The sequence below is a fragment of the Microtus oregoni genome, unplaced genomic scaffold (assembly GCF_018167655.1).
Source record: "Microtus oregoni isolate MIOR12 unplaced genomic scaffold, Mior012 000020F_ref0000438, whole genome shotgun sequence".
NCBI lineage: Eukaryota > Metazoa > Chordata > Mammalia > Rodentia > Cricetidae > Microtus > Microtus oregoni.
Genome location: NW_024543079.1, coordinates 5,052,364 through 5,074,827, shown reverse-complemented (window position 1 = coordinate 5,074,827; position 22,464 = coordinate 5,052,364). Strand labels below are relative to the sequence as shown.

The window sequence follows — 22,464 nt, the reverse complement described above, 5'->3', positions numbered from 1 at the left end:
TGGAGTAGATAGAAATGGGTACTAGACTGAATTCTGACATTCATTGGCATTCATGGGCAGTCATTTTCTGTCTTGGTGCTTAGTTTTTTCATTTATGAAATGATAAGATGAACAGTTCTTCTGCCCGGGATTTTGAGGACTCGAGTCAGGAACCAGAGTGACTGTAAAGCTATTTCCTTTACACTTGATGGTATGCTTAGATCTCCCAGATGCAAAGGGTCCAAACCTCAGATGTCACTTTCTGCAGCGTGTCTGGACTCTAGGGTTGCTGAGGGTTCCCAGGGTAATCAAGCTCCCGGGGGAGGGGCTGGAGAGGAGGAGGAGCACAGAAGAGCCGTCAGGGCTGGAAAGCCTCCAAAAGCAATCCTGGATTAGGAGATTAGACACTCCCGACCCAGGAGAAAATCTGATCCCCAACCGGCAGGCGGCCTCATCCCCCCCTTCCCCCATCCTGTTCCTGGCCAGCCTGGGGCCAGCGTACCCTCCCTAGGGGCTGCACCATCTCGGGTGAAAAGGTGGTGTTGCTGAACCTCACTACTGCCTGCAGCTCACTGCGCTTCATCCATAAATCCTCCTATATCAGAAAGCCCCCGTCTGTGGTGTGGGCTCCAGGGACGTGTCTTGGGGTAGGATGCTGAGACTCCAACCAGCCTGAGCACCATGAGAGAGTTCTCTACAACTCCTCTAGTGGCAACCACCGGTTTAAAAACAGGATGGGCCAGACAGATCCATTGACTTGAGGCCCCTGGGGCAGCACAGGGCCTCACTGATGGGGGGTCCTGGGTTCCATCTTCCTTCAACTCCAACCTCTAGGACAGAGGTTTGGGAATGGGTCGGTTTTCCTTCCAGGCCTTGCCTCACCAGTTTTGTAGGCAGGCTCCCTGGGGCCCTTATATTTTACAGTGCTCGCCCCTGCCTCCTCAGTTCCCCACATCTTCCCTCCAGGGGTCACCTCGGACCCCCATCAGGCAGCCGCTGCGGGGCCGCCTCCCTGCGGCCGCGACCTAGTTCCCTGCCGTTATTTTTAGGGCGCGGGATGGCACCTGCCCACGTGCCGGGCCCCGCCTGCGCCGGAGAGTGGGGGGGGGGGGTTGCTTCTGCTCTAGGAAGCAAGGGCCGCGGCTCCCGCAGCACCCCCTCCAACCCACCCGCACAAGCCCCCAGTTTTCAGGCGAGGGGGCCACTGGAGTTCTCTGTCCTCCCCTCATCCCTTCTCCTCCCTCCCTCCGGCTCCCCCCCCAAAAAAAAACCCGCCAGTGGCTCACGCCTCCTGCATACGGGATGAGGTGAGCAGCGCCGCTGCTGAGAGGGGGCGCGCGCGGGTGTGAGCGTGTGTCCGTGTGCGAGTGTGTGTGCGCCGGGCGGGCGGGCACTGCAGCTTCTTCCTCCGTGGAGCGGAGAGCGAGCGAGAGAGCTCGAGCAAGCGAGCGGCAAAGGCGGGCAGAGGGGCACAGGCGAAGCGAGGCAGCCATCCCGGAGCCGGCGCCGCGCAGCCACCATGCTCAACAACCTGACGGACTGCGAGGACGGCGATGGGGGAGCCAACCCGGGTAAGCAGTGGTCCGGGGGCGGCGGGGGAGGGGGCGGCGAGGAGGAGGGCAGCTTCGGGGTGAGAGGCGGAGCGGGGGCCGCCTCCTGTAGAGAAAAGCCGGGGACTGACCCGGGCTGCGGATGCGGAGGCCGCGGTGAGGCTTGCTCCATTGGAATGCGATAGGCGCTGTCCGAGGTTCTGGAATGCGCCGCGCTCCGAGGCAGATTGGGGACCCCGGGTTGGGAAGATCCGCGGCCTGGGGCCAGACTTGGATTAGCTGAACCTGAGAGGCTGTTGGAAAGGGATGGACTAGCTGGAACAGGACTGATGTGCCATTCGACGGGCAAGAGGGAGGCTCCTTTCCCCGAGAGGGGACCCGGGCGTCCTGGCGCAGAGCAGGGACCAGCGGCTTCTGGGGGCGCAGTCTGCTGCAGTCCCTCGCTCTGAGCTTCCAGTTGGAAGGTGGGGGAAGTGATGGCTCTGAGGTTTGGAGGCATATGATAGCTCCCGTCTAGGCTGCAGCGTCCCCTTAAGGGGTACTTAGTGCAACCAGGACACCCTCCCCCAAGGCTCCCTGAAGTCCTGATCTCAGCCTGAAGCTACCTCCTCTGTGGATTTTCAGGTCTACTTTGCCGAATTTCCTCTCCTTCTCGGTTCTCCGTAGGTTCCCATTCAGGACAGGAAGCAAGATCCCTTCTTCCCTCTTTCCCCCTTCTCTTGGTACCCTGGGGCAGCAGGATGGTTTTCAGGGCGGGGCAGGGGGAAGTCTCTACAGTTAGCCCTTTTAGCATCCTGGTGAGGCCTCAGAAACGGGGTCTCAATGGCTGAGTCCCCAGCGCCGTGGTGACACTGCGGACTCGCTGCGGTGGGTGCAGAGACTTGTCAGGAGCTGAGGGGCTCTGGAGCAAATCCTTGTGCAGTTCCGGTTCTCCGTCATCCTTCACTGCCTTTTTTTCTGCTCTGAGGTCTTGGGGCCAGGCACCCCCTCGGGCTTCCAGGCCCCTCGCCGCCCCCCAGCGGTTTCAGGCATCCATCACCGCTGTCAGTTGCCCCCAGCCCCCACCCTTTAGCAGCGTTGCGTCCCCTGCGCACTAGCGCATCTCCAGTGCCTGCTGTCTGCGCTCAGAGCCTTCAAACACTCCCTTAGACATTGCTTGACCCTCTGGGCAGAGACTCCCACAGACCTCCCCAGGAAATGGCCCAAAGCCTCAAGAGCTGAAAGCATGATCTCACAGACACTAGCAGGTTTGACTCTGAGGTCCTTGGTTTTAGATCACAGTCAGAGCCAAGTGGAGGCGTGGGAAGGCTGGGGGCATCAGCATCTCTGGTCCTTTGTCCGAGACACCCCATTCCCATTCTCCCACGGGGCTGAGTCCTATGCAGGGGACAGAACTGCTGCTGGCCAGCTCATCCATCTCTCCAGTGACCCTGGGGTCATCTCTTCAGGCACTTCTCCCTTGGCTGCAGGGGGAGGGGGTTGTAAAAGTCTACTCTGGCGGCAGCGCCAGCATCTTGAAGCAGTGCTCCGGGAACGAAGGAAAGGGATGTCACTTCCTCCCGGGGTCCTTCTCAGGTGCCGCCACCATGAGACATCCCTGCTCCCCAGAATGGGTTCTGTGTATTCTTCAGCACTTGCTTCCTACACCGACCTTCACTGGACCTCTGTGTTTCTATGGGGTCGCCAAAAGAAGACACATGTGTGCTGGAAGCAGGATTCTAATAGTTTTTTTCCAGTTCTCAGGACTCCCTGTACATTTCTAGACACCGAGTGTAGCAGGCCCACCTGGAGACTTTCTTTCTATATACAGAGTCCAGCGCTTGAAATTAGAGTGGCCAGAACCTAGGTCAAGCATTCAGTATCCCAGAGTGGGAAGGTCTTCCCTGGACTCTTGGTGAGAGTGATAGGAGGAACTAAAGACTTCCCGGGTCTAAGCAAAGAAGGACCAAGAGCCCCTGACTCTGAGTCTTGATTCCTGGAACTAGATGGAAGGATCTGGTGTTGACCTCAGGGAGAGTATGAGGGCTCCTCTGAGCCAAAGAAGATCCCAAGGATATTGTCCCTGGCATCCAGATCTTTTTCCCTTTGGGGTCAGACGACCCTTTCCCTCCCCAAGCTGCCTTGGGGATTCCCTTCAGGCCCAGCCTCTGGCCTCGGGGGAGGCTCCTTAGCCTGCGCCTGTTTCCTCCGGCGAGCTCTGGCCTCCGCAGCTTAATTGAAAGCCGATTCAGGCTGAGAGCTCCCAGGGGGCGGGGACGGGGGCGGGGGCGGGGAGGGCTCAGCCTGGGTCTGGGCTGCCTCTTGCGCGCCTCTAGAGCTCTCCCAGCACCCAGACTCCTGGCTCTGGGGAGTCAGGACGAGTTTCCCCTTTGCTGTTCTGCTCCTTTGAGAACGCAGACGCTCACTCCCCATCCCCCTTAACCAGTGAGCCCAGCGTTCCAGGCAGGGGACAAAATCAGCCCTTGGCTGATGAGGCCCGGAGCCTGGCGTCTGGCCCAGGCAGCGGATGGAAAGGCGGGACCCAGGACGAGCCTACCCTGCCGCCCCCCTCCCCTGCGCTCCTTTCCTGGCCGGGATCGGGCCTGTAGTCTGGCTCTGCGCTGCGCGCTGCGTTACATAAGCGGCTGCGGGCGCGTGGCCGGCTCAGCGCGCTGCGCGGTCTGTCCGCGCTGTCGCCATGGAGACTGGCGCCCGGCCTCCTAGTTACGGGGTCCCTGGCCAAGGTGTCCCCCTTCCAGTTGGTTAAGCGTCATCCGCTGGGACAAGGAAGGAAGGCTTGAGAGGGGACGTGAAAAATAGAGGGGAGGGGCTCTTCTGATGGTGGTCTGGGACCTACTGGAGGGTGCTCTAAGAAAGGCACCCAGCTGTTCAGAGAAGCCCTTAAATCTTGCAGCTAAGGGAAGGATGTGGGGATAAGAAGCCCAGGCTAGATGGGTACCAGATGTGCTAAGAACGGTAGTTGCAATAGTAGCAGTAGGTACACTTGGGTCGCCAACATGGTATGTGTTATTTCAGTTGACTTCCTAGTTATTCTATGAGTTAGGCCAACTTACTATTCCTTTGCAACAGGAGACAGAGCCAGGGAGGCTGGTACTGAAGCTTAGCTTTCCCAGCTCAGTCCTTTCCTGAACCGCTAGGGATTTTTCTCTTACACCCCACTAGCTTCTCTAGTCCCAACTATCCTATGGCAAGAGCAGAAGGCATCTGGCCAACATTTTAGAAGGAGATGGGACCCACCTCACTCTCATTTCTCCTGGTTTCTGATCCCAGACAGATCTTTTCAGATTCTGGGGTCTGAGACGGAAGCCTTGCTGAATTTTCCTCCCATACTGCTTCCTGAATATCTATTACGTGCTGGCTATCACAGGGAGAATGGGCCTGTTATTCCCAGGAACTCACCTCGGTGAGAGGAGAAAATGGCTGGCGGCCTGGTTAGGCAATCAGGCATTTCTGCCTCAATGTGGCAAGGTGGAGGTGGGTGTTTTTTGGAGCAGGTGCTGTCTCCTGCCCCCAAATTTCAGACAGGTTGGGATACATCATGCTCTTGAGAAAGGTCCCTGGCCAGGTGACTGAACAAGGGTTCCAGGAGGCAGGGAGGAGGATGCTAGATAGACAAGGACACCAAGAGATGAGGGCTAGGGGATTCAGGGTCCACAGGGCCTCAGCTTTACTTAGAACTTGGACAATGGTGATTCTTCCCCAGAGTCCAGGAAGATGACTACTGCTGGGGCTTCAGCCCTGGCGCTGAAGGAGGCTGATGGCTGGAAATACCCAATCATGTCCCTGGAAAGCTCATATCTCGGAGGGACCCTTCTCTGCACCAACAGAGTTTCTCCTTGGCTTGGCACATTTCCTATATATGTTTGTGTGTTTACCCTTAGGTCTTCTGGTGTGCAACTTCTTTCATGGACATTGCTCCCTCCTTGTGCCCAGGAAGCTTCTGGACCTTCCAATAGATCACCCTCTTTTGCACACTTCAGTCCATTAAGCTATAGCACCATCCCACCCATTGGCCCATGCTAGGAACCCCAGGCTTTATCCTAGATTCTTCCTTCCCCCTCCCCAGACATCTGGCACAGCAATGCTTCCATAATGATCGACGCTCGAGTCTTTCCATTGCCCCAGATTACTGTGACTGAGGTGTTGTCAGCCTGTGCCCAGACTGTGGAAATGTTCTAGTCGTTGTACTTCTCACCTGAAGCCAGAAGGCTTGCTGCAATACTCCAGTCAGGTCATGACACTCTTGGGCCTGAAACTTCAGTGACTGCCATTGTCCTCTGGATGGGATCCAAATTCTTCAAGATGGCCTGGCACTTCCTTAAGGCTCACACTACCTTGAGTCATCTTCTCCCAAGCCACCCTTCATCCTTAGCCCCAATATGCCCCTTCCTAAGACTCTCGCTAGATCACGTTTTGTTCAGCAGTAACCTGTTCTGTTGGCTTCCACATCTGGGACATCAAACACACTGTTCTGGGTTCTCTGTGCCTGGAACACCCTCCTGCCACCCCCCAGTCTAGCCCTTACTCATCCTTCAGTTCTCAGCTGACGCGTCACTTCCTCTGGGAAGCCTTCTGTGACCTCTCAGGCTGGGCTGTGTGCCCTCCTGCGTCCCTGATGTTTTGTTTCCTTCACAGACTCTAGCAGTCCTGTCTACTGCTTCTCCCCTGGCTTTGGCTTGGGTCTCTAAGGACAGGAACAGTGTCTTAGGCTGCTTGATTCCTCCTCTGGCCATTCTGTTGACACATGGGAGAATGACAGTGAAGGGGGGTATAAGATGCCAAAAGGGTATCCTTGGGAGTTCAGGTGGCAGGGTTCTCTGCAGCCCTCTCTAGAAAAAAAATCATGCATGCACCCACATACTAAGATGGGCTCATTTATATCCAAGATGGAAACTCTGAAGACTCGTGGTAGATGAACCAGGACCCTTCCTCAAGAGCAAAGAAGGACACACATGTTCATCAGGCACTCAGAACAGCCAGCAGTAAATTGGGTTCTTTATCCACGCTGCCAACTAAAATCACGCAAGAAGGCAGTGCAAGCCCAGTTTCTCCAGCCTGTGACCCAAGGCTCCAGGTGTTAAAGTGGCCCCATAGCTCTATGCAGGATGGATAGGGAGCAAGTGACAGGTGTCACCCCTGACTCCTCTTCTTCTCAGGTGATGGCAACCCCAAGGAAAGCAGTCCCTTCATCAACAGCACTGACACAGAGAAGGGAAAAGAGTACGATGGCAAGAACATGGCCCTGTTTGAGGTGGGCTGCTTGGGCGACAGTTAGTCACGCTGGCTCATCAGAGCTCTCTCCCTCCCTCGGGAAGAGTAGACGCCTCTCCATTCCTCCCTCAGGTCCACCATCTTCCCCGGCCTCCCTAGCCCTCCTTGGTCTTTCCTGCCTTTACCTCGTGGTTCCCTGCCCTCCTCTCCTACCTCACCACTTCCTTCTCCTGTTCCCCCCGCTTCCCCTCCTCTGTTTCCATTGCATCCCAAACTCAGGCCTGACCTTCGTCCCCATCTCACTCCAGTTGCTTCCCTGACCTTCCTGCTCCCTAATGCTGACCCCTTTCCTCCATAGGAGGAGATGGACACCAGCCCTATGGTGTCCTCCCTGCTCAGTGGGCTGGCCAACTACACCAACCTGCCCCAGGGAAGTAGAGAGCATGAAGAAGCGGAGAACAATGAGGGTGGAAAAAAGAAGCCGGTGCAGGTGGGGCTTTGGGGGAGAAGGGATGGGAGAGGAAATGGATCTGGATGGAGGAGTGAATGACACAGAAGAAAGGAGGGCGATGGCTATGGGGGGTAGGGGAAGAAATGGGAGATGAAGGATGAAGGTGGAGGAGAGGAGGAAGGAGGTATTTTGAAGGACGCACGAGGGAGGCAACGGGAAGAACCTGGAGGCAGGTAGAAAGGAGAAAAGGACGGAAGAGCCAGAGGGAAGAGGGATGAAAGGGGGGAGAGGCAAGCAAGGAGAGGCAGGGAAGGAACATGGAGGAGGTGTGGGCTAGGCGGTTGGTACTGAGTAGGGGCTGTAGAGACTGATGCTGGCCTCTCTGGCAGGCCCCACGCATGGGCACCTTCATGGGCGTGTACCTCCCGTGCCTGCAGAACATCTTTGGCGTCATCCTCTTCCTGCGGCTCACTTGGGTGGTGGGCATCGCTGGCATCATGGAGTCCTTCTGTATGGTCTTCATGTGCTGCTCCTGTGTGAGTGACCCCTCTCCTCTGCTCAGTGAAGACAGCTGGGGTTTGGTCGAGGCCTGGGGGTGTGTAGGGGGGAGGAAGCATGAGACCTGAGCTTTTTATAGGAGTCACTACTTGTGATCTTTGAGAGTAAATTAGGTCTGACTGGTCCTTCCTGAGTCTCATAGGCTTCTCTCTGATGACTGTCAGCCAGGCTTCACCTGCGTGCCTATGTTTGCGTACTTGCACAAGTACTGCAGATTCATTGATGATAAATGCAGAGAAGAAAACAAAATTCAACATAATTGCATAAGAGTAGCATTTTGGAAGGTCCCTACTCACACACAAAAAAATGAGATTATGTCTCACAGATAACTTTGCAATTAGATTCTTCCCATCCACCTTGAAAAAAAATCTAATATCTATTGAACACCAAGTTTATATTTTTGTGTCTTCACACAAAGCCATGGGACCACTTCAAATATATCAGTGCTGAAGCTATGCCTCCCGTTTTATAGATACAAATACTGAGGCCTGAGAAGTGAATTGTCTTATGAATTGTCCTAAGTTACCTAGGGGCCAAACTAGAGTGATCAGAATTCTCTTGTATGTATGGTAGCTCCTCCCATTTTCATGGTGAATAAGAGGTTATTTTTTGAGAAGGGCTTGGCATGTGCAGAGGTTGGAACAGACCCAGACAGAAGCTCAGGAGAGGAGAGCCTGTGGGTTTGGCTGGTGGCTGTGGGGTATATTGGCTTGGCCGCCAGCCAGGCCACTGCTGCCCCCAGCAGCCACCATTCTGATGATCTCTTTCCTGCAGACGATGCTCACAGCCATTTCCATGAGTGCGATTGCAACCAATGGTGTTGTGCCTGGTATGTGACTGGGGCCTTTGCAGAGTGGGGGAGGGCTGGGGCCTGATGATTGACAGGGGGAACAGAGGGCCAGGCTTTGTGGGCCATCAGGACCCAAGACCCAAGACTGTATTGCAGACCAAGAGTAAGGCTATTATTGCTCATGAGGTAGGTAAGGGCAAGCCTGTTGGGGTTAGAGAAGGAGGCAGATGCTGGTGTTGAATAGGGCAATGGTCACCTTCTCCCCTACTCAGCCTGAGAATCTCTTGTCTGCCATCCTATTTTCTGAGCTATGACCTCCTTACAGGGGTAATTAGCGACCTGGGAATAATTACTGCCGCAAACTCCATGCAGAGTGCTTGGCTGTAGTCTCCTTTCTGGGGCGGCAGCCCGAGGTCTAGAGAAACCATCTTCTGCCCTCTGTCCCTAAGTCCTGCTCACTGCAGAGCTGCCCGGGGCCCTCTGACCTTCTCGCTGATACTAGTTTTTTTTCTGCAGCTGGTGGCTCCTACTACATGATTTCCAGGTCTCTGGGCCCAGAGTTTGGGGGCGCCGTGGGCCTCTGCTTTTACCTGGGCACTACCTTTGCTGGGGCTATGTACATCCTGGGCACCATCGAGATCCTGCTGGTGAGAGGGGGAGGGGAGGAGGCGTGGGGTCCCAGGCTGTCAGCCACTTAACGAGTGTTCCCCAAACACCTGCTATAGGTCAGGCCACACTGCCTAAAGCTAAGGCCAAAGGGAAGTTGGATGTGGTCTGTCTCAAAAGAGTTCCCAGTCTGGCTGGGGAGACAAGATACAATAATTATGTAACACAAACAGCTGTGGTTTATCAGGCACCCACTGAGCTCTCGGAGCTCCAAGTGCTTTACAGTCATTATCGCGAATCCTTAGAGGTTTAAGTATTATGATGGCATTTTACAAATGAGAAGCCCCAAAAGGCAAATAGATCACTAGCTCAAGGTCACTCCGCTGTGGGGGAAGTGGCAGAGGTGGGTTGGTAAGAGTTAAAATAACAGCTGGAATAATGAGAGCCCACCACATTCCAGGGAGTGTGCCAAGTGCTCTTTGGGCCAGGCGGTGGCGGCACCTGCCTTTAATCCCAGCACTCAGGAGGCAGAGGCAGGTGGATCTCTTTGAGTTTGAGGCCAGACTGATCTAGAAGAACTAGTTCCAAAGCTACAGAGAAACCCTGTCTTGAACCCCCCCCGCCCCCCCCCCCCGCCCAAAGTGCTCTTTGGATGTTGATTGCAGAGCTCCGACAGATGTTCTTGGGTTGTAAAAGAGAACAATGAAGGACCGTGTAGAGAGATCTCTTAGGATGGAGAGAGTCTAGGTGTCGGGACTGAAGGACGGGCAGGGCAGCTGCCTAGGCCTCCTGTTTTTTCTGTTTGAATGGGTGCAGAGTAGGGAACCTTGGTTTAAGGAAAGGGGTGCAGTTTAGTTGCCTAGAGTGCTCCAAGTCCTGGCTTTGCTTCTCAGAACAATATACACACTACACCTGGGAGGCGGAGGCAGGAGGATAAGAAGTATGAGGTCGCCCTCAGCGACATAGTGAGTTTGAAGTCTGTCAGGGATGCTAGAGATCCTGTCACAAATGAAAAGAAAAGAAAAGTGGAGCTAACATTTCCCAACCCCCTATCCTCTGCAAGCCCTAAGATTTTAAGAGTAGTAGCCCCTCACCCCCCATGAATCTCTCATGTGTTAGAAGAGAGGGCAAGGCCAGAGAGTCTCAGAAACATGTTGAGGGATGTGAGCCTACATCCCGCTGACTTCCAGGATCTGTGCTTGCCCACTCTCCCTATGGTTTTAGGAACCAAAACAGACAGAGACAGAGCTTCCGGTTTGGGGGCAGGAGAGAAGAAATCGGGGACTGGGGGCTTGAGGGGGCACATTGGGGCAAGCACTGTGGACTCTGTGACTTATGGCATCTCTAGATGCATTGTCAAACAGTTCTGCCCACTGCCTGACACTGGAACAATGTCAGAGTGAGGGAGAGAGGGAGTTAGTGAAAATCAGAAGCGTTTTTGTGTGTAGCTCTTGCGTTTCTGTTCTTTTATATGATATTTTGTTCTGTCTTTGTAAAACACAACTCCACCTATAAATATTTCCTCAAGAACCCGAAAACTCCCTTTATTTATAAATAAAAAGTAACTTAAACAAACATAAGAATTGTAAGTTTAATGTAGGCATTTTAGAAGTATGAATTATGCAAGACATCACATTTTAATTATTTTGTAAAAGCTTCCGTTGTTTTATTTTTGTTGTTGTTGTGTTGTTGTTCTTTTCTTTTCTTTTGTTCTTTGAGACAAGGTTTCTCTGTGTAGCTCTGGTTGTTCTGGAACTTGATCTGTAGACCAGGTTGGCCTTGAACTCAGAGGTCCACTTGCCTCTTCATTCCAAGTGCTGGGATTAAAGGCGTGCACCACCCACCCAGCTAGTTGTTTTCATTAGGCAGGGTCTCCTTATGGTTCAGGCTGATTTGATACTTTTGATCCTCCTTCCTCAGCCTCCTGGGTTCTTGGATTACAGACACTGATATTTGGATATCCCTACAAACACATCTACAATTATTCACACACACATGGGTAAATATTTCCACATATAAATTTATAGAAATGAGATCATAAGATACAATTGTCTTATAGAACTTTGACCTTATTCACCCAATGCCACCACACATAGTTTTTAAACTCTTGAAACGAGGTCTTGCTATGTAGCTTAGGCTGGTTTCAAATTCTCCTGCCTGAGCTTCCCATAGTTTGGGATTATAAAGTCTGTACCACCATGCTCACCATGGATAGTTTTAGCGTCAGTCCCTATAAATTTATGCCTTTTTTTGCCTTTGCTGCTGGGGATGAACCCAGGGCTTATATTCATATCAAATGTACTTTTTATCACTGAGTCATGCCACAATCTCATGCCATCTTTTTAAATAGCTTTGTAGTTTAAGTAGAAATAAAATACCCTCTAGGGATAAACATCTATTTTCCACCTTTATATCATAAATAATAAAAGTAATAACTATAATTAATAGCTATAATAAATAATAGCAGTGAAGAACCTTTCCCAACATCTTTGAGTGCTATTTGTATCGGCTGCTTCATAAACATTGCAGACGAGCCCACAGCATCTTTAGCCAGGGCTTTGTTGATGGATATCACTTCCCATCTTGGAGATAATTTCCCTGGGGTGAGTCTCAGCTGGCCTTTCCTGGGTCATCTGTCTGACTTGCTTTGCTCCTTTCCTGCAGGCTTATCTCTTCCCAGCCATGGCCATCTTCAAGGCAGAAGATGCCAGTGGGGAGGCAGCGGCCATGTTGAACAATATGCGGGTATATGGCACCTGTGTGCTTACCTGCATGGCCACTGTGGTCTTTGTGGGTGTCAAGTACGTCAACAAGTTTGCCCTGGTCTTTCTGGGTTGTGTCATCCTCTCCATCCTGGCCATCTATGCAGGGGTCATCAAGTCTGCCTTCGACCCACCCAATTTCCCGTGAGTGCTGTCTTTCTGAGTCTACAATATTGTGGCCCTCACTGACCCAGCTCAGGTCAGCATAGTAAGAATCTCTGCCAGGTCCCTCTCTCTTCACCTCTCAGAACTAGAGTGTGTGAGTTGTGAGCAATATCCCTGCAGGGTAAATGTTTCCTATTTAGGGCAAGTTCATTCAGGATGGGATAACATTTTTGGAGGAGGGAAGAGGTTCTCTTGAGTGTGTCAGCTGCTTGCTGCTGGAAAAAGGAACACACTCTGTGTGGTGGGGAAGCTTCTGGATGGGCCAGCCTCCTAGAATGGACAATCTTAGTTTTTGACACCTTCCCTAGGGTGGAAAAGAACCCAGAAGAGAGAACCCAGGGTTCAGGTCCCCTTTGGTTCTCTTGCTTCTCTAGTACAGAGTTCCCTCTATCTCAGTGGCAGAGGACAGGGCTCCAGGCTGCTGTCCATGGTGCTGAGCACAATAGCACCAACAGGCTTGTTTACTACCTTGTCTGCATGCTAGACTCGCTTGGGAAACTATAGAAACGCCAATGGCGTGCGCCAGACAGAACCAGAATCTCTGGATGTGGGGCCCAAAATTCTGTGTCTCTAAAACTCCCAGTGATTCTACTGTGAAACCAGGGAGCGGTCTTGTTCTTCCCACCTCTCTTGCTTGCTTCTCTCCCTAGGATCTGCCTCCTGGGGAACCGCACGCTGTCTCGCCATGGCTTTGATGTCTGTGCCAAACTGGCTTGGGAAGGAAATGAGACAGTGACCACACAGCTCTGGGGCCTTTTCTGTTCCTCCCGCTTCCTCAACGCTACCTGTGATGAGTACTTCACCCGAAACAATGTCACTGAGATCCAAGGCATTCCTGGTGCTGCCAGTGGCCTCATCAAAGGTTGGGGGAAGGGAAATGGCTGGTGTCCATGGAGTGCCTCGGGGATTATGGGTTAAGTTATCAGGATTAGGGGCATTCCTTGGGTTTCAGTTAATTCAGTCAGCTTTAATTGGGCATCTTGTGTAGGCCATGTTCCGTCCTAAGCAGTATGGAGAAGGAGAGGTGAAAGAGTGGAATGCACTTCATTGTTACTGAAAAGAAAGCCAATCTAATAAGTGTTCTCTGCCTACTAAGTACTTAACAACCGTGCCAAAGCACGGGGACCACAGCATACACGAGTCTCAGTACTTGGCCTTAGGGATTTTAGTGACAGAAAGAGTTGTTAATAGATTCTGATCCATAGAGATGTGTATTCAGTGAACAGAGAAGCACAAGGAGACACAGCATCCATATATATCAGATGTCAAGAACAAGGCTTCCTGCACTTGCCAAGGGAGGCTTTGGAGGACAAGCAAGAGACTGTCCCGTGTAGGGGATCACGGGAATTGCAGAGCAAAGGACAGCCTGTTTAATGTGTGTGACTGTGGGAATCATAGCCTGTCCTTTGGACTGCGAATCATTCGATGTGACTCGGGGGCTGTGTACAAAGAAAAGACAACATGGAATGATGCTAGAGAAGATGGCACAGGTCAGACTGTTGCAGGCCCTAGAAGCCTTGCTGCAGAGTTTGGGTTACATCCTGAAGGCAGCAGGGGTGCAGAAGGAGGCAGATGCTGTGAGCCCAGGAGAACGAGGACTCTTCTGAGAAACAGGGATAGTTTCAATGGCAGTGGAGTAGGGGTTATTAACTAGAGCTGTTCTGCCCTGGAGGTGGCCAGCCCATCCACGTGCACATGCACACACATACACGTACACACTTTATTTTGTCTGTTTGCATGTATATGTACACACATGCCATGTACATATAGAGGTCATAGGGACATCTTGCTGGGGTCTGTTCTCTCGTTCCACCATGTGGGTCTCCGGGTTTGAACCCAGATTATCAGATTTGGCAGCAGGTGCCTTCACTGACCGAGCCATCTTGCTGGTCCCTGGAAATATTTTTTTTTTTTTTTTGGTCATCAAAACTAGAGGGATTGGGGCTAGATAGATGGCTCAGAGGTTAAGTGAACCAGAGGACCCAGGTTTGATTCCTGCACCCAGATGGTGGCTCACAACCATCTGTAACTCCAGTTTCAGGGGATCTGATGCCTTCTGGTTTCTGCAGGCACAAGGCACATATGAGGTTCACAGACATGCATGCAGACACAATACCCATGCACATAAGACATGAGGAAAACTTGAGGGCTGCTCACGTTTAACGTGTAGATGACAGGCTTCTGCCTAACACCCTGCGGTGCTGTTTGAAAGCCCCTGTAGCAGAGTCATCTGCCCCAGCTGCCGCTGGCGCAAGGTGGAGGAGCCCTGGAGGGGGAGGAAAAGCTTGTTTGAGAAATATTAATGAGTGGTGACGGGTAGAAGTTGAGATGCTTTGAAGCAGGGGAAGGGAACAGGAGCAGCTGACAGCAACGCCAGGGTGTTTGAACTGATTGATGCTAGTGCCATAACCAAGATGAGAGATGCAGGGACAAGCCGGGGCTTGAGGGCTGATGAGGTCAACTGGGGACGTATGGAGTCAGTCTTGGAGAAGATTTTCTGTGTCTGCCCCACTAGATTGGGCTATTTAAGGGCAGAGACTCAGTCCCATTCAGCTTTGAAATCTGTGTCCCCACCCTGGCAAAACATAGGAGCTTGGAAAATGGTGTGCGTGAACAGCCAGTTGTGGGAACGAGATCTGGTTGGTCTTACCTTTCTGCTCCCTACCCTCCTGGTCTAAGCTCTGGTCCCCAACTTCCAGTCGTCTCCCTGAGTGTCTCATCTTCCTACAGAGAACCTGTGGAGTTCCTACCTGACCAAGGGGGTGATTGTGGAGAGGCATGGGATGCCGTCAGTGGGCCTGACAGATGGCACCCCTATCGACATGGACCACCCCTATGTCTTCAGTGACATGACCTCTTATTTCACTCTTCTTGTCGGCATCTACTTCCCCTCAGTCACAGGTGAGGGGAAGCTTGGGGAGGGAGGCCTGTGCCTGGGAGTGGGTGGGCAGGAGGTTCAGAGACAAGACAAGTGGCTCTCCCTGCCACCTAAGCAGTAGGTACTTCTTCAGGCCCTATGGGAGAAAGGAAGGAATCAGGCTCCAAAAAGATAGCACAGGAGCCAGGGTGATACCAGTGAGGTACCAGGCTCCCAACTCCAATATGTGTCCTTTCCTCAATGGCCCCGGCCTCTATCTGAACTGCACTTCTGCCTACAGGGATCATGGCTGGGTCCAACCGGTCTGGAGACCTGCGGGATGCCCAGAAGTCCATCCCTACCGGAACCATCCTGGCCATTGCCACCACCTCTGCTGTCTGTATCCTACACAGCTGGGTGGTGCCCACCCTGGGTGTGGGGGGAGTATTGCGGGAGGTATGGAGGTTGCTACCTTCTCTGGTGGCTCAGGATGGGCAATGGTGGGGCATCACCTTGCTAGGGATTCTCCTTCATTCTCTACATTAGACATCAGCTCTGTTGTTCTGTTCGGGGCCTGCATTGAGGGGGTTGTCCTGCGGGACAAGTAAGTCAAGGAATGGGGGTGGGTCTTGTCCTGGGGGAGGGGCAGGCTCAGGAAGAAACAGACCTGGCAGGGTGGCCTGAGCACAATACTTGCTGATTTACTCATTTTCTTCTTACTGAGTATTTTATCTTTCTTGTCACTGAAACTTAAGAAGCTCCACAGATGTCCCTTTGGTTTGGGATAATCATCTATTTATTTAAGATCTATTCATTCATTCATTCACCTGTGTATTGTTCACTGCCTTCAAGGTTCTGAGGGAAGCAAAGAGTAACACAGATTTTTGTACAGGGTTACAGAGAGCACAGGAGGTTCAGTGTGACCCGGTCAAGCAAACACATTAATAAATTGCTAGTTTTAAGGTAGTTTGATTCCTTTTTTTTTTTTTTTTTTTTGGTTTTTGAAGATAGGGTTTTTTCTCTGTATACTTCTGGCTATTCTAGAACTTGCTTTGTAGATCAGGCTGACCTTGAACTCACAGAGATCACTTGCGTCTGCCTCCTGCGTGCTGGGATTAAGGGTGGTACCACCCATACCTGGCCCATTTATCTCCTTTAATCATAGACCTCCCAGAGATCACCAGGGTCCCTTCACCTCGGCTCTTCATCCAGCATTTGAAGGACTTCAGCAGACACCCGAGGAAAAGCTGGAAGGGGCTTTTGTACATTGTAATCTGTCCTGCACCAACCATAGGCCGAAAGCATTAGACTAAAGCTCAGCTTGTGTAGACTATTCTTGTCATTAATAATAATGTGCATTGGGGTTTTGCTGCATGAGGGTGTCAGGTACCCTGGAACAACTGTCAGTTGTGAGCCACCCTGTGGGTGCTAGGGATTGAACCTGGGTCCTCTGGAAGATCAGCCAATGACTTGCTCTGGTCATTGTTCCCTAAACAATACAGTGTGACATCCAGGTCCACAACACTTCCAGTGTGTTAGGAGTTGTGAGTCATCAGACACGATTCTGAGTCTTCAGGGAAGTGCGTGCCTGCCGGTGGATACTTTGTCACCTGTAGATCTGACCACCACAGAATCTGGCATCTTGGGAACAGAGACCCATCCCACACAGATTCTGAGTGATGCTTGCCTCAGTTTTCCTTCCAAGTCTCTTTAAATTTTTTATTTATTACCAGCCATGATGGCACATACCTTTAGTCCTAGCACTCCAGAGGCAGAGGCAGGCAGACCTTTGTGAGTTCAAGGCCAGTCTGGTCTACTAGTGAGTTCCAGGCCAGCCAGGGTTGTGTAAAGAGACCTTGTCTCAAAAAACAAAGAAATTATTTTTTATTAGCAGTGCATGTGTGTGTATGTGTGCGTGTGTGTGTGTATGATGTGTGTGTGGGAGGGAGAGGGTGTACATGTGTTTGTAGGTGTGTGTGGGTCAGATGACAACCTTCAAGAGTAGGTTCTCTCTCTCCACCATAGATTCTTGGGACCAAACTCAGGTCTGAATATTTTGCATCTGTGACTGTTAGTTTTAGAGAGGTTTGATCTGCATGCATCTCATTTAACCACAGACCTTCCATGAGACTGCCTTGCAAGGGTCTGTGTTTGAAGTACAGGCACCGTTAGTCCCAAGTCATCTCACTGGCCCCTTTTTAAAGTTTATTTTCCTTTCAGTGTTTAATAGAGATTACACAACTAGGAAGGGAGGGCATTACAGGCAGTAGGGACATTTTCCAGGGTGAAGAGGAGAAACGACTGTGTTATGTATGTCCGTGTGCATACTTAAAGCTGTATTGGGTTTAGCGCCCTGGTCCCTCACTTCTGGAGAGCATGTGAACACACAAGGAGCAGGGGGATGGAAGGGACTCACATTAATACTTTGGTTTCTTTGTGGCAATGCAATGGGGTTGTGAGGCTGGGCAGGAGTCATGATGGGGGCCTGGTCTGGAGTCAGGATGGGGGCCTGGGCTGGAGTCAGGATGGGGGCCTGGGCTGGAGTCAGGATGGGGGCCTGGGCTGGAGTCAGGATAGAGGCCTGGATTATAGTCAGGGTGGGGACCTGGACTGCAGTCAGGGTAGGGGCCTGGGCTGGAGTCAGGGTAGGGGCCTGGGCTGCAGTCAGGGTGAGGGCCTGGGCCAGAGTCAGGATAGAGACCTGGATTATAGTCAGGGTAGGGGCCTGGGCTGCAGTCAGGGTAGGGGCCTGGACTGCAGTCAGGGTAGGGGCCTGGGCTGGAGTCAGGGTAGGGGCCTGGGCTGCAGTCAGGGTAGGGGCCTGGGCTGCAGTCAGGGTAGGGGCCTGGGCTGGAGTCAGGGTAGGGGCCTGGGCTACAGTCAGGGTGAGGGCCTGGGCCAGAGTCAGAATGGGGGCCTGGGCCAGAGTCAGGATGGGGACCTGGGCTGGAGTCAGGATGGGGGCCTGGCTTTTCCACAAGGAAATTAAAGCTTGATTTTGTTTTAAGAAATGGAGTCCACTGCAAGATCTTTTGGTGGGGGTGTGGCCCAATCAAGTGAAAATTTGCTTCTGTGATGTTATTTTAGAGTCGTTTGACCTCCGTGCATCTCATTTCATCATAGACCTCTCACGAGACTGCCGCCGGTCCAGCATCCCTCATTCACCGCTCTGCCTGGTGTTTGAAGGAGCTCAGCAATGTCCCCTGAGCACATCTCCAGGGATAGGATTCCAGCTGCTAAGCAGCAGCTCCTCTTTCCCTCCTCTCCACCTTCCCTCTCTTCCCCCACCTCTCTCTCTCTCTCTCTTTCACCTTTTTAAGAATACTTGTTTTTATTTTATGTGCACGAGTGTTTACCTGCATGTATGTCTGTGCACTGCATACATACCTGGTGTCTGTGGAGGCCAGAGTGAGTGCTGGATCCTCTGGGACTGGAGTCCAGGCAGCTTGTGAACTGTCATGTGAGTGCTGGGAACTGAACCAGGTCCTCTGGAGAAGTAACCAGTGCTCTTACAGCTAATCCATCTGGCACACGCCTTTAATGCCAGCACTTGGAGGCAGAGGCAGGCTTTTCTTTGTGAGTTCAAGGCCAGCCTGGTCTACAAAGTGAGTTCCAGGACAGTTAGGGTTGTCACACAGAGAAACCCTGTCTCAAAAAACAAACTAACAAACCAAAATATCAAAACCCCCCAAAACAAAACAAAACAAAAAACAAACAACATCTGATCCATCTACTCTGCCTCACCCCCCTTTTTGGAGGTGAGGTCTTGCCGCACTGCTCAGGCTGCTCTGGGATTCTTGGACTGAAGGAGTTCTCCTGCCCAGTTTCACGTGGCTCGGGCTGCGGGCACATGTGAGCGACCACACTGTTTTAAAGCAGTGGCACTGATTCAAAATACTTTCTTCTGATTTTGTTTTGTTTGTTTTTTTGAGGCAGGGCTTTTGTTTGTAGCTCTGGTTGTTCTGGAATTCACTCTGTAGACCAGGCTGGCTTTGAACTCAGATCTGCCTGCCTCTGTCTCCCGAGTGTTAGGATTAAGGGTGTATGCCACCCTGCCTGGCCTGATTCTTTTCTATTGTTTTAAACATTAATTTATTGTATGTATGTATCTGTGTGTGTTTGCACATGTGCGTATCTGTGCCATTAGTGTCCATATGGATGTCAGAAGAGAACTGTGAGAGTCAGTTCTGTCCCTTTACCCTGTGGGTCATGGGATGTGACAAGCGCCCTTCCCTACTAAGCCATCTTGCAGACCCTTTCCCGTTTATTCTTATACCACCAGCGCACACAGAAGCCGGAGCCCCCATTTTCACATGGAGATGCTGCAGCCCCATTGAGCCAATTAATTTTTTAGGATCACGTTAACAATGGACTGTTTATTAAGATCATATTTATACCCCGTCCTGGGGAGTTTTCCTATTGCGTCTCCTATTCCCTCACCATTTGTGTGAGGTAGGCTCATGAAGATCCGCAGCTCACAGCAGAGGGTCAGTGATGTGCTCAAGGTCACACAGAAGCCAGGCCCTGCAGTCAGCATCTTTCTGGGCACACCGTCGGTGGTAGCATTGCTCACCCAATGTCCTTGTCCCCTCACTGTCTCTCTCCAGGTTCGGGGAAGCTGTGAATGGCAACCTGGTGGTGGGCACTCTGGCCTGGCCATCTCCTTGGGTCATTGTCATCGGCTCTTTCTTCTCCACCTGTGGGGCTGGACTGCAGAGCCTCACAGGGGCCCCACGCCTGCTTCAGGCCATCTCTCGGGATGGCATAGTGCCCTTCCTGCAGGTCAGTGTGGCAGAGCCACCTCACACAGCAGATCAGTCATCTGGGTCCCTGCCCAGAAGACACTGCACCAGGGTCACCGCTACTGTGCCCCACAGCTGCACTAAAAAACAAGGGACCTTATTTGGGATTTGGCCTGTGATCTGTGCCGTCTCTGAACACTATCTGCTTGTAGAGGAAGAATAGAGGGCGCTTCTCCAGCCTCGGAGCAGTTGGGGACTCAGAGAGCCAGCAACAGGGCTAGGAAAAGCTGTCTTTTTCTGTGATTTTTTAAAAAATATTTATTTACTTATTATGTATACAATATTCAGTTTGTGTGTATGCCTGCAGGCCAGAAGAGGGCACCAGACCTCATTACAGATGGTTGTGAGCCACCATGTGGTTGCTGGGAATTGAACTCAGGACCTTTGGAAGAGCAGGCAGTGCTCTTAACCGCTGAGCCATCTCTCCAGCCCTTTTCTGTGATTCTTAAGGGAAAAAAAAATCTACTGAGCATACAGACACATGTTGCCTGTCCCTCAGGAGCCTCTGTCCCTCTGGGGATCATTTCAGTGTCATTCCATGACTATGGCAGTGAGGAGGGGGGTGAGACAGAGAGAGCCTGTGCTCCCTTGGGTTCCCTAGAGGATGCAGAACACAGGCACCTCCCCATACCCCCTCACTGGTTAGACGGGTCCTGCCTCTGTTCCCCTGGTTCCCAAGACTGAAGGCTTCAGTCTCCCATGATGGCTGCTCTGTTCCCAGGTCTTTGGCCATGGCAAGGCCAATGGAGAGCCAACCTGGGCGCTGCTGCTGACTGCCTGCATCTGTGAGATTGGCATCCTCATCGCCTCCCTGGACGAGGTCGCCCCCATCCTTTCCATGTGCGTGCTAGGCCTGGGGCCCATCCTTTGGCCCCGTGAGCCTCTCTTCCTGGGTCCCTCCACCATCACCTTAACAGCCCCAGGAAGTTCCCCAGTGGCCACAGAAGCCCATCTTCTGTCATATAGATTCAGCCTCACACACAGCAGGCTGTGCTGTGAGGTTTGGTTTGTCGGCATGACCCTCTCCTCTCCTCTCTTCTCCTCCTTGCCTCTTTCCTCCGAGTCCTGTTTTCTTCTTCAAGCCCCGGTTTCTCTGTCTTCACAGCGTCCTGCATCTGCCTCACCCGCGTCTTTTGCATTCCAGGTTCTTCCTCATGTGCTACATGTTTGTGAACTTGGCTTGTGCGGTGCAGACGCTGCTGAGGACACCCAACTGGAGGCCACGCTTTCGATATTACCACTGGTGAGTGCCCATTTCCCCACCCTTCCCACAGCCATTTCTCACCTCTCCTGAGCCCCACGTTAGATCTGAAGTCTGAGCAGTGTCTCTTCCTCTACAGACAGCTCAAGGAAGATCGAAGGGAGGGTCTTATGGTTACAAACAGTAATGTGACATGGCCAGAAACGGCCCAGTGACCACTCCTGTGGCCACAGTACTCAACCTCTTACACAGTAGCATGGAGGTCAGAGTCAGCTGGACTCAAATTCACAGCCTGACTCTCCACTTCCTGCCAGCGAGAGCTTGGACTGATGATAGAGCCTCTTTGAACCTCAATTTCCTCATCTGGGAAATGGGCACAATAGCCACGCTCTCTCCTAGGTTTCTGGTGAGCTTGTTGGCAGGTGATGCAGAGAGGATTCTCTTCTGGAGGGGGCTCTTCTGTGACAGGAAGAACTATGCTCACTCCACAGTGGGAAAGTTGAATTCACAGAAGGTGACTGAGCCATGGTCACCCATAAGACTATGAGACAATAGTCTTTCTTTTTTAAGACAGGGTTTCTCTGTGTAGCCCTGGCTGTCCCAGAACTCTCTCTCTCTCTGTAGACTAGGTTGGCCTCAAACTCATGGAGATCTGCCTGCCTCTGCATCCAGAGTGCTGGGATTAAAGGTGTGCACCACCACTGCCTGGCAGGATAATGGAGTTTCATGGAAGCCACATGATTTCGGTCTTAAGGTTCCTCCTCTTGCTGCTGGCCTCTTTCTGGAAGGTCCTGCTTCCAGTGTGTCCACGGACCTCTGTCTCAGAAACCATATGAACCCACATTCCTGGAGGGATCTGGCAGGGTCTAAGGGACAGAGCCTAGTGACTCTGGAGTCGGGTGGGACATGGATCAGTGTCTTGTGTATGGCTACTTGTTTATTTAGAAAGTCTGCACGATGCTCAGGGTGACAACAGTGTGGCATTTAGATCTAGATGCCCATGTCTTGCCTAGGCCTTGCCTGCCACCCTGCTTTTGCTGCCCAAGCCCAGGTGTCACCATCAGCCCTGCAAAGGGCTCAGGGACTGGGTTCTCTTCATTTTCCAGGACTCTCTCCTTCCTGGGCATGAGCCTCTGCCTGGCCCTCATGTTCATTTGCTCCTGGTACTATGCGCTGGTAGCCATGCTCATCGCCGGCCTCATCTATAAATACATCGAGTACCGGGGGTAAGTGCCGGGAGGAGGCCAAGGAAGCTGAGGGTGGGCAGGGCGAGGGCTGACTGAGTGATGGTCCGAGGCTGGAGTGCAAGCAGGGGACCCTATGGAGTAGGTTTAGAGAGGAGGCTGACAACGCCTTGAGGGACAGGCAAGAGAGCATCTAGATTTAGGAGTGATTTCAAAGGGACCAGCTACACAGCTACAGCTTGACTAAGTCAGAAGGAGAGCGACACGGGAGAGATGGCTATGCCCTGGGACAACCAGATGTGTGGGATGTCTTTATCTACCACTCCTGGTTTCCTGGACTCATGTGAC

General features: G+C 52.2%; 1 protein-coding gene across 3 annotated transcripts in view; it reads left to right on the top strand.

The window, feature by feature from the left end:
- Slc12a5 (solute carrier family 12 member 5) overlaps window positions 1-22,464 on the top strand; it is a 39,438-nt gene that overhangs the window by 6,000 nt on the left and 10,974 nt on the right. The window contains exons 1-15 of one of the 3 annotated variants that reach the window (XM_041670600.1): window positions 1,069-1,550; window positions 6,686-6,780; window positions 7,099-7,230; window positions 7,581-7,727; window positions 8,524-8,578; window positions 9,056-9,186; window positions 11,810-12,051; window positions 12,723-12,934; window positions 14,803-14,973; window positions 15,231-15,329; window positions 15,476-15,533; window positions 19,537-19,711; window positions 20,453-20,571; window positions 20,876-20,974; window positions 22,039-22,158. In XM_041670600.1, coding sequence (XP_041526534.1) covers window positions 1,499-1,550; window positions 6,686-6,780; window positions 7,099-7,230; window positions 7,581-7,727; window positions 8,524-8,578; window positions 9,056-9,186; window positions 11,810-12,051; window positions 12,723-12,934; window positions 14,803-14,973; window positions 15,231-15,329; window positions 15,476-15,533; window positions 19,537-19,711; window positions 20,453-20,571; window positions 20,876-20,974; window positions 22,039-22,158 — 1,907 coding nt within the window. In that variant the 5' untranslated portion in view covers window positions 1,069-1,498. Of the gene's footprint in view, window positions 1-1,068; window positions 1,551-6,685; window positions 6,873-7,098; window positions 7,231-7,580; window positions 7,728-8,523; window positions 8,579-9,055; window positions 9,187-11,809; window positions 12,052-12,722; window positions 12,935-14,802; window positions 14,974-15,230; window positions 15,330-15,475; window positions 15,534-19,536; window positions 19,712-20,452; window positions 20,572-20,875; window positions 20,975-22,038; window positions 22,159-22,464 lie in introns of those variants that run through there. The other 2 variants (XM_041670602.1, XM_041670601.1) reach the window with 2 other exon arrangements.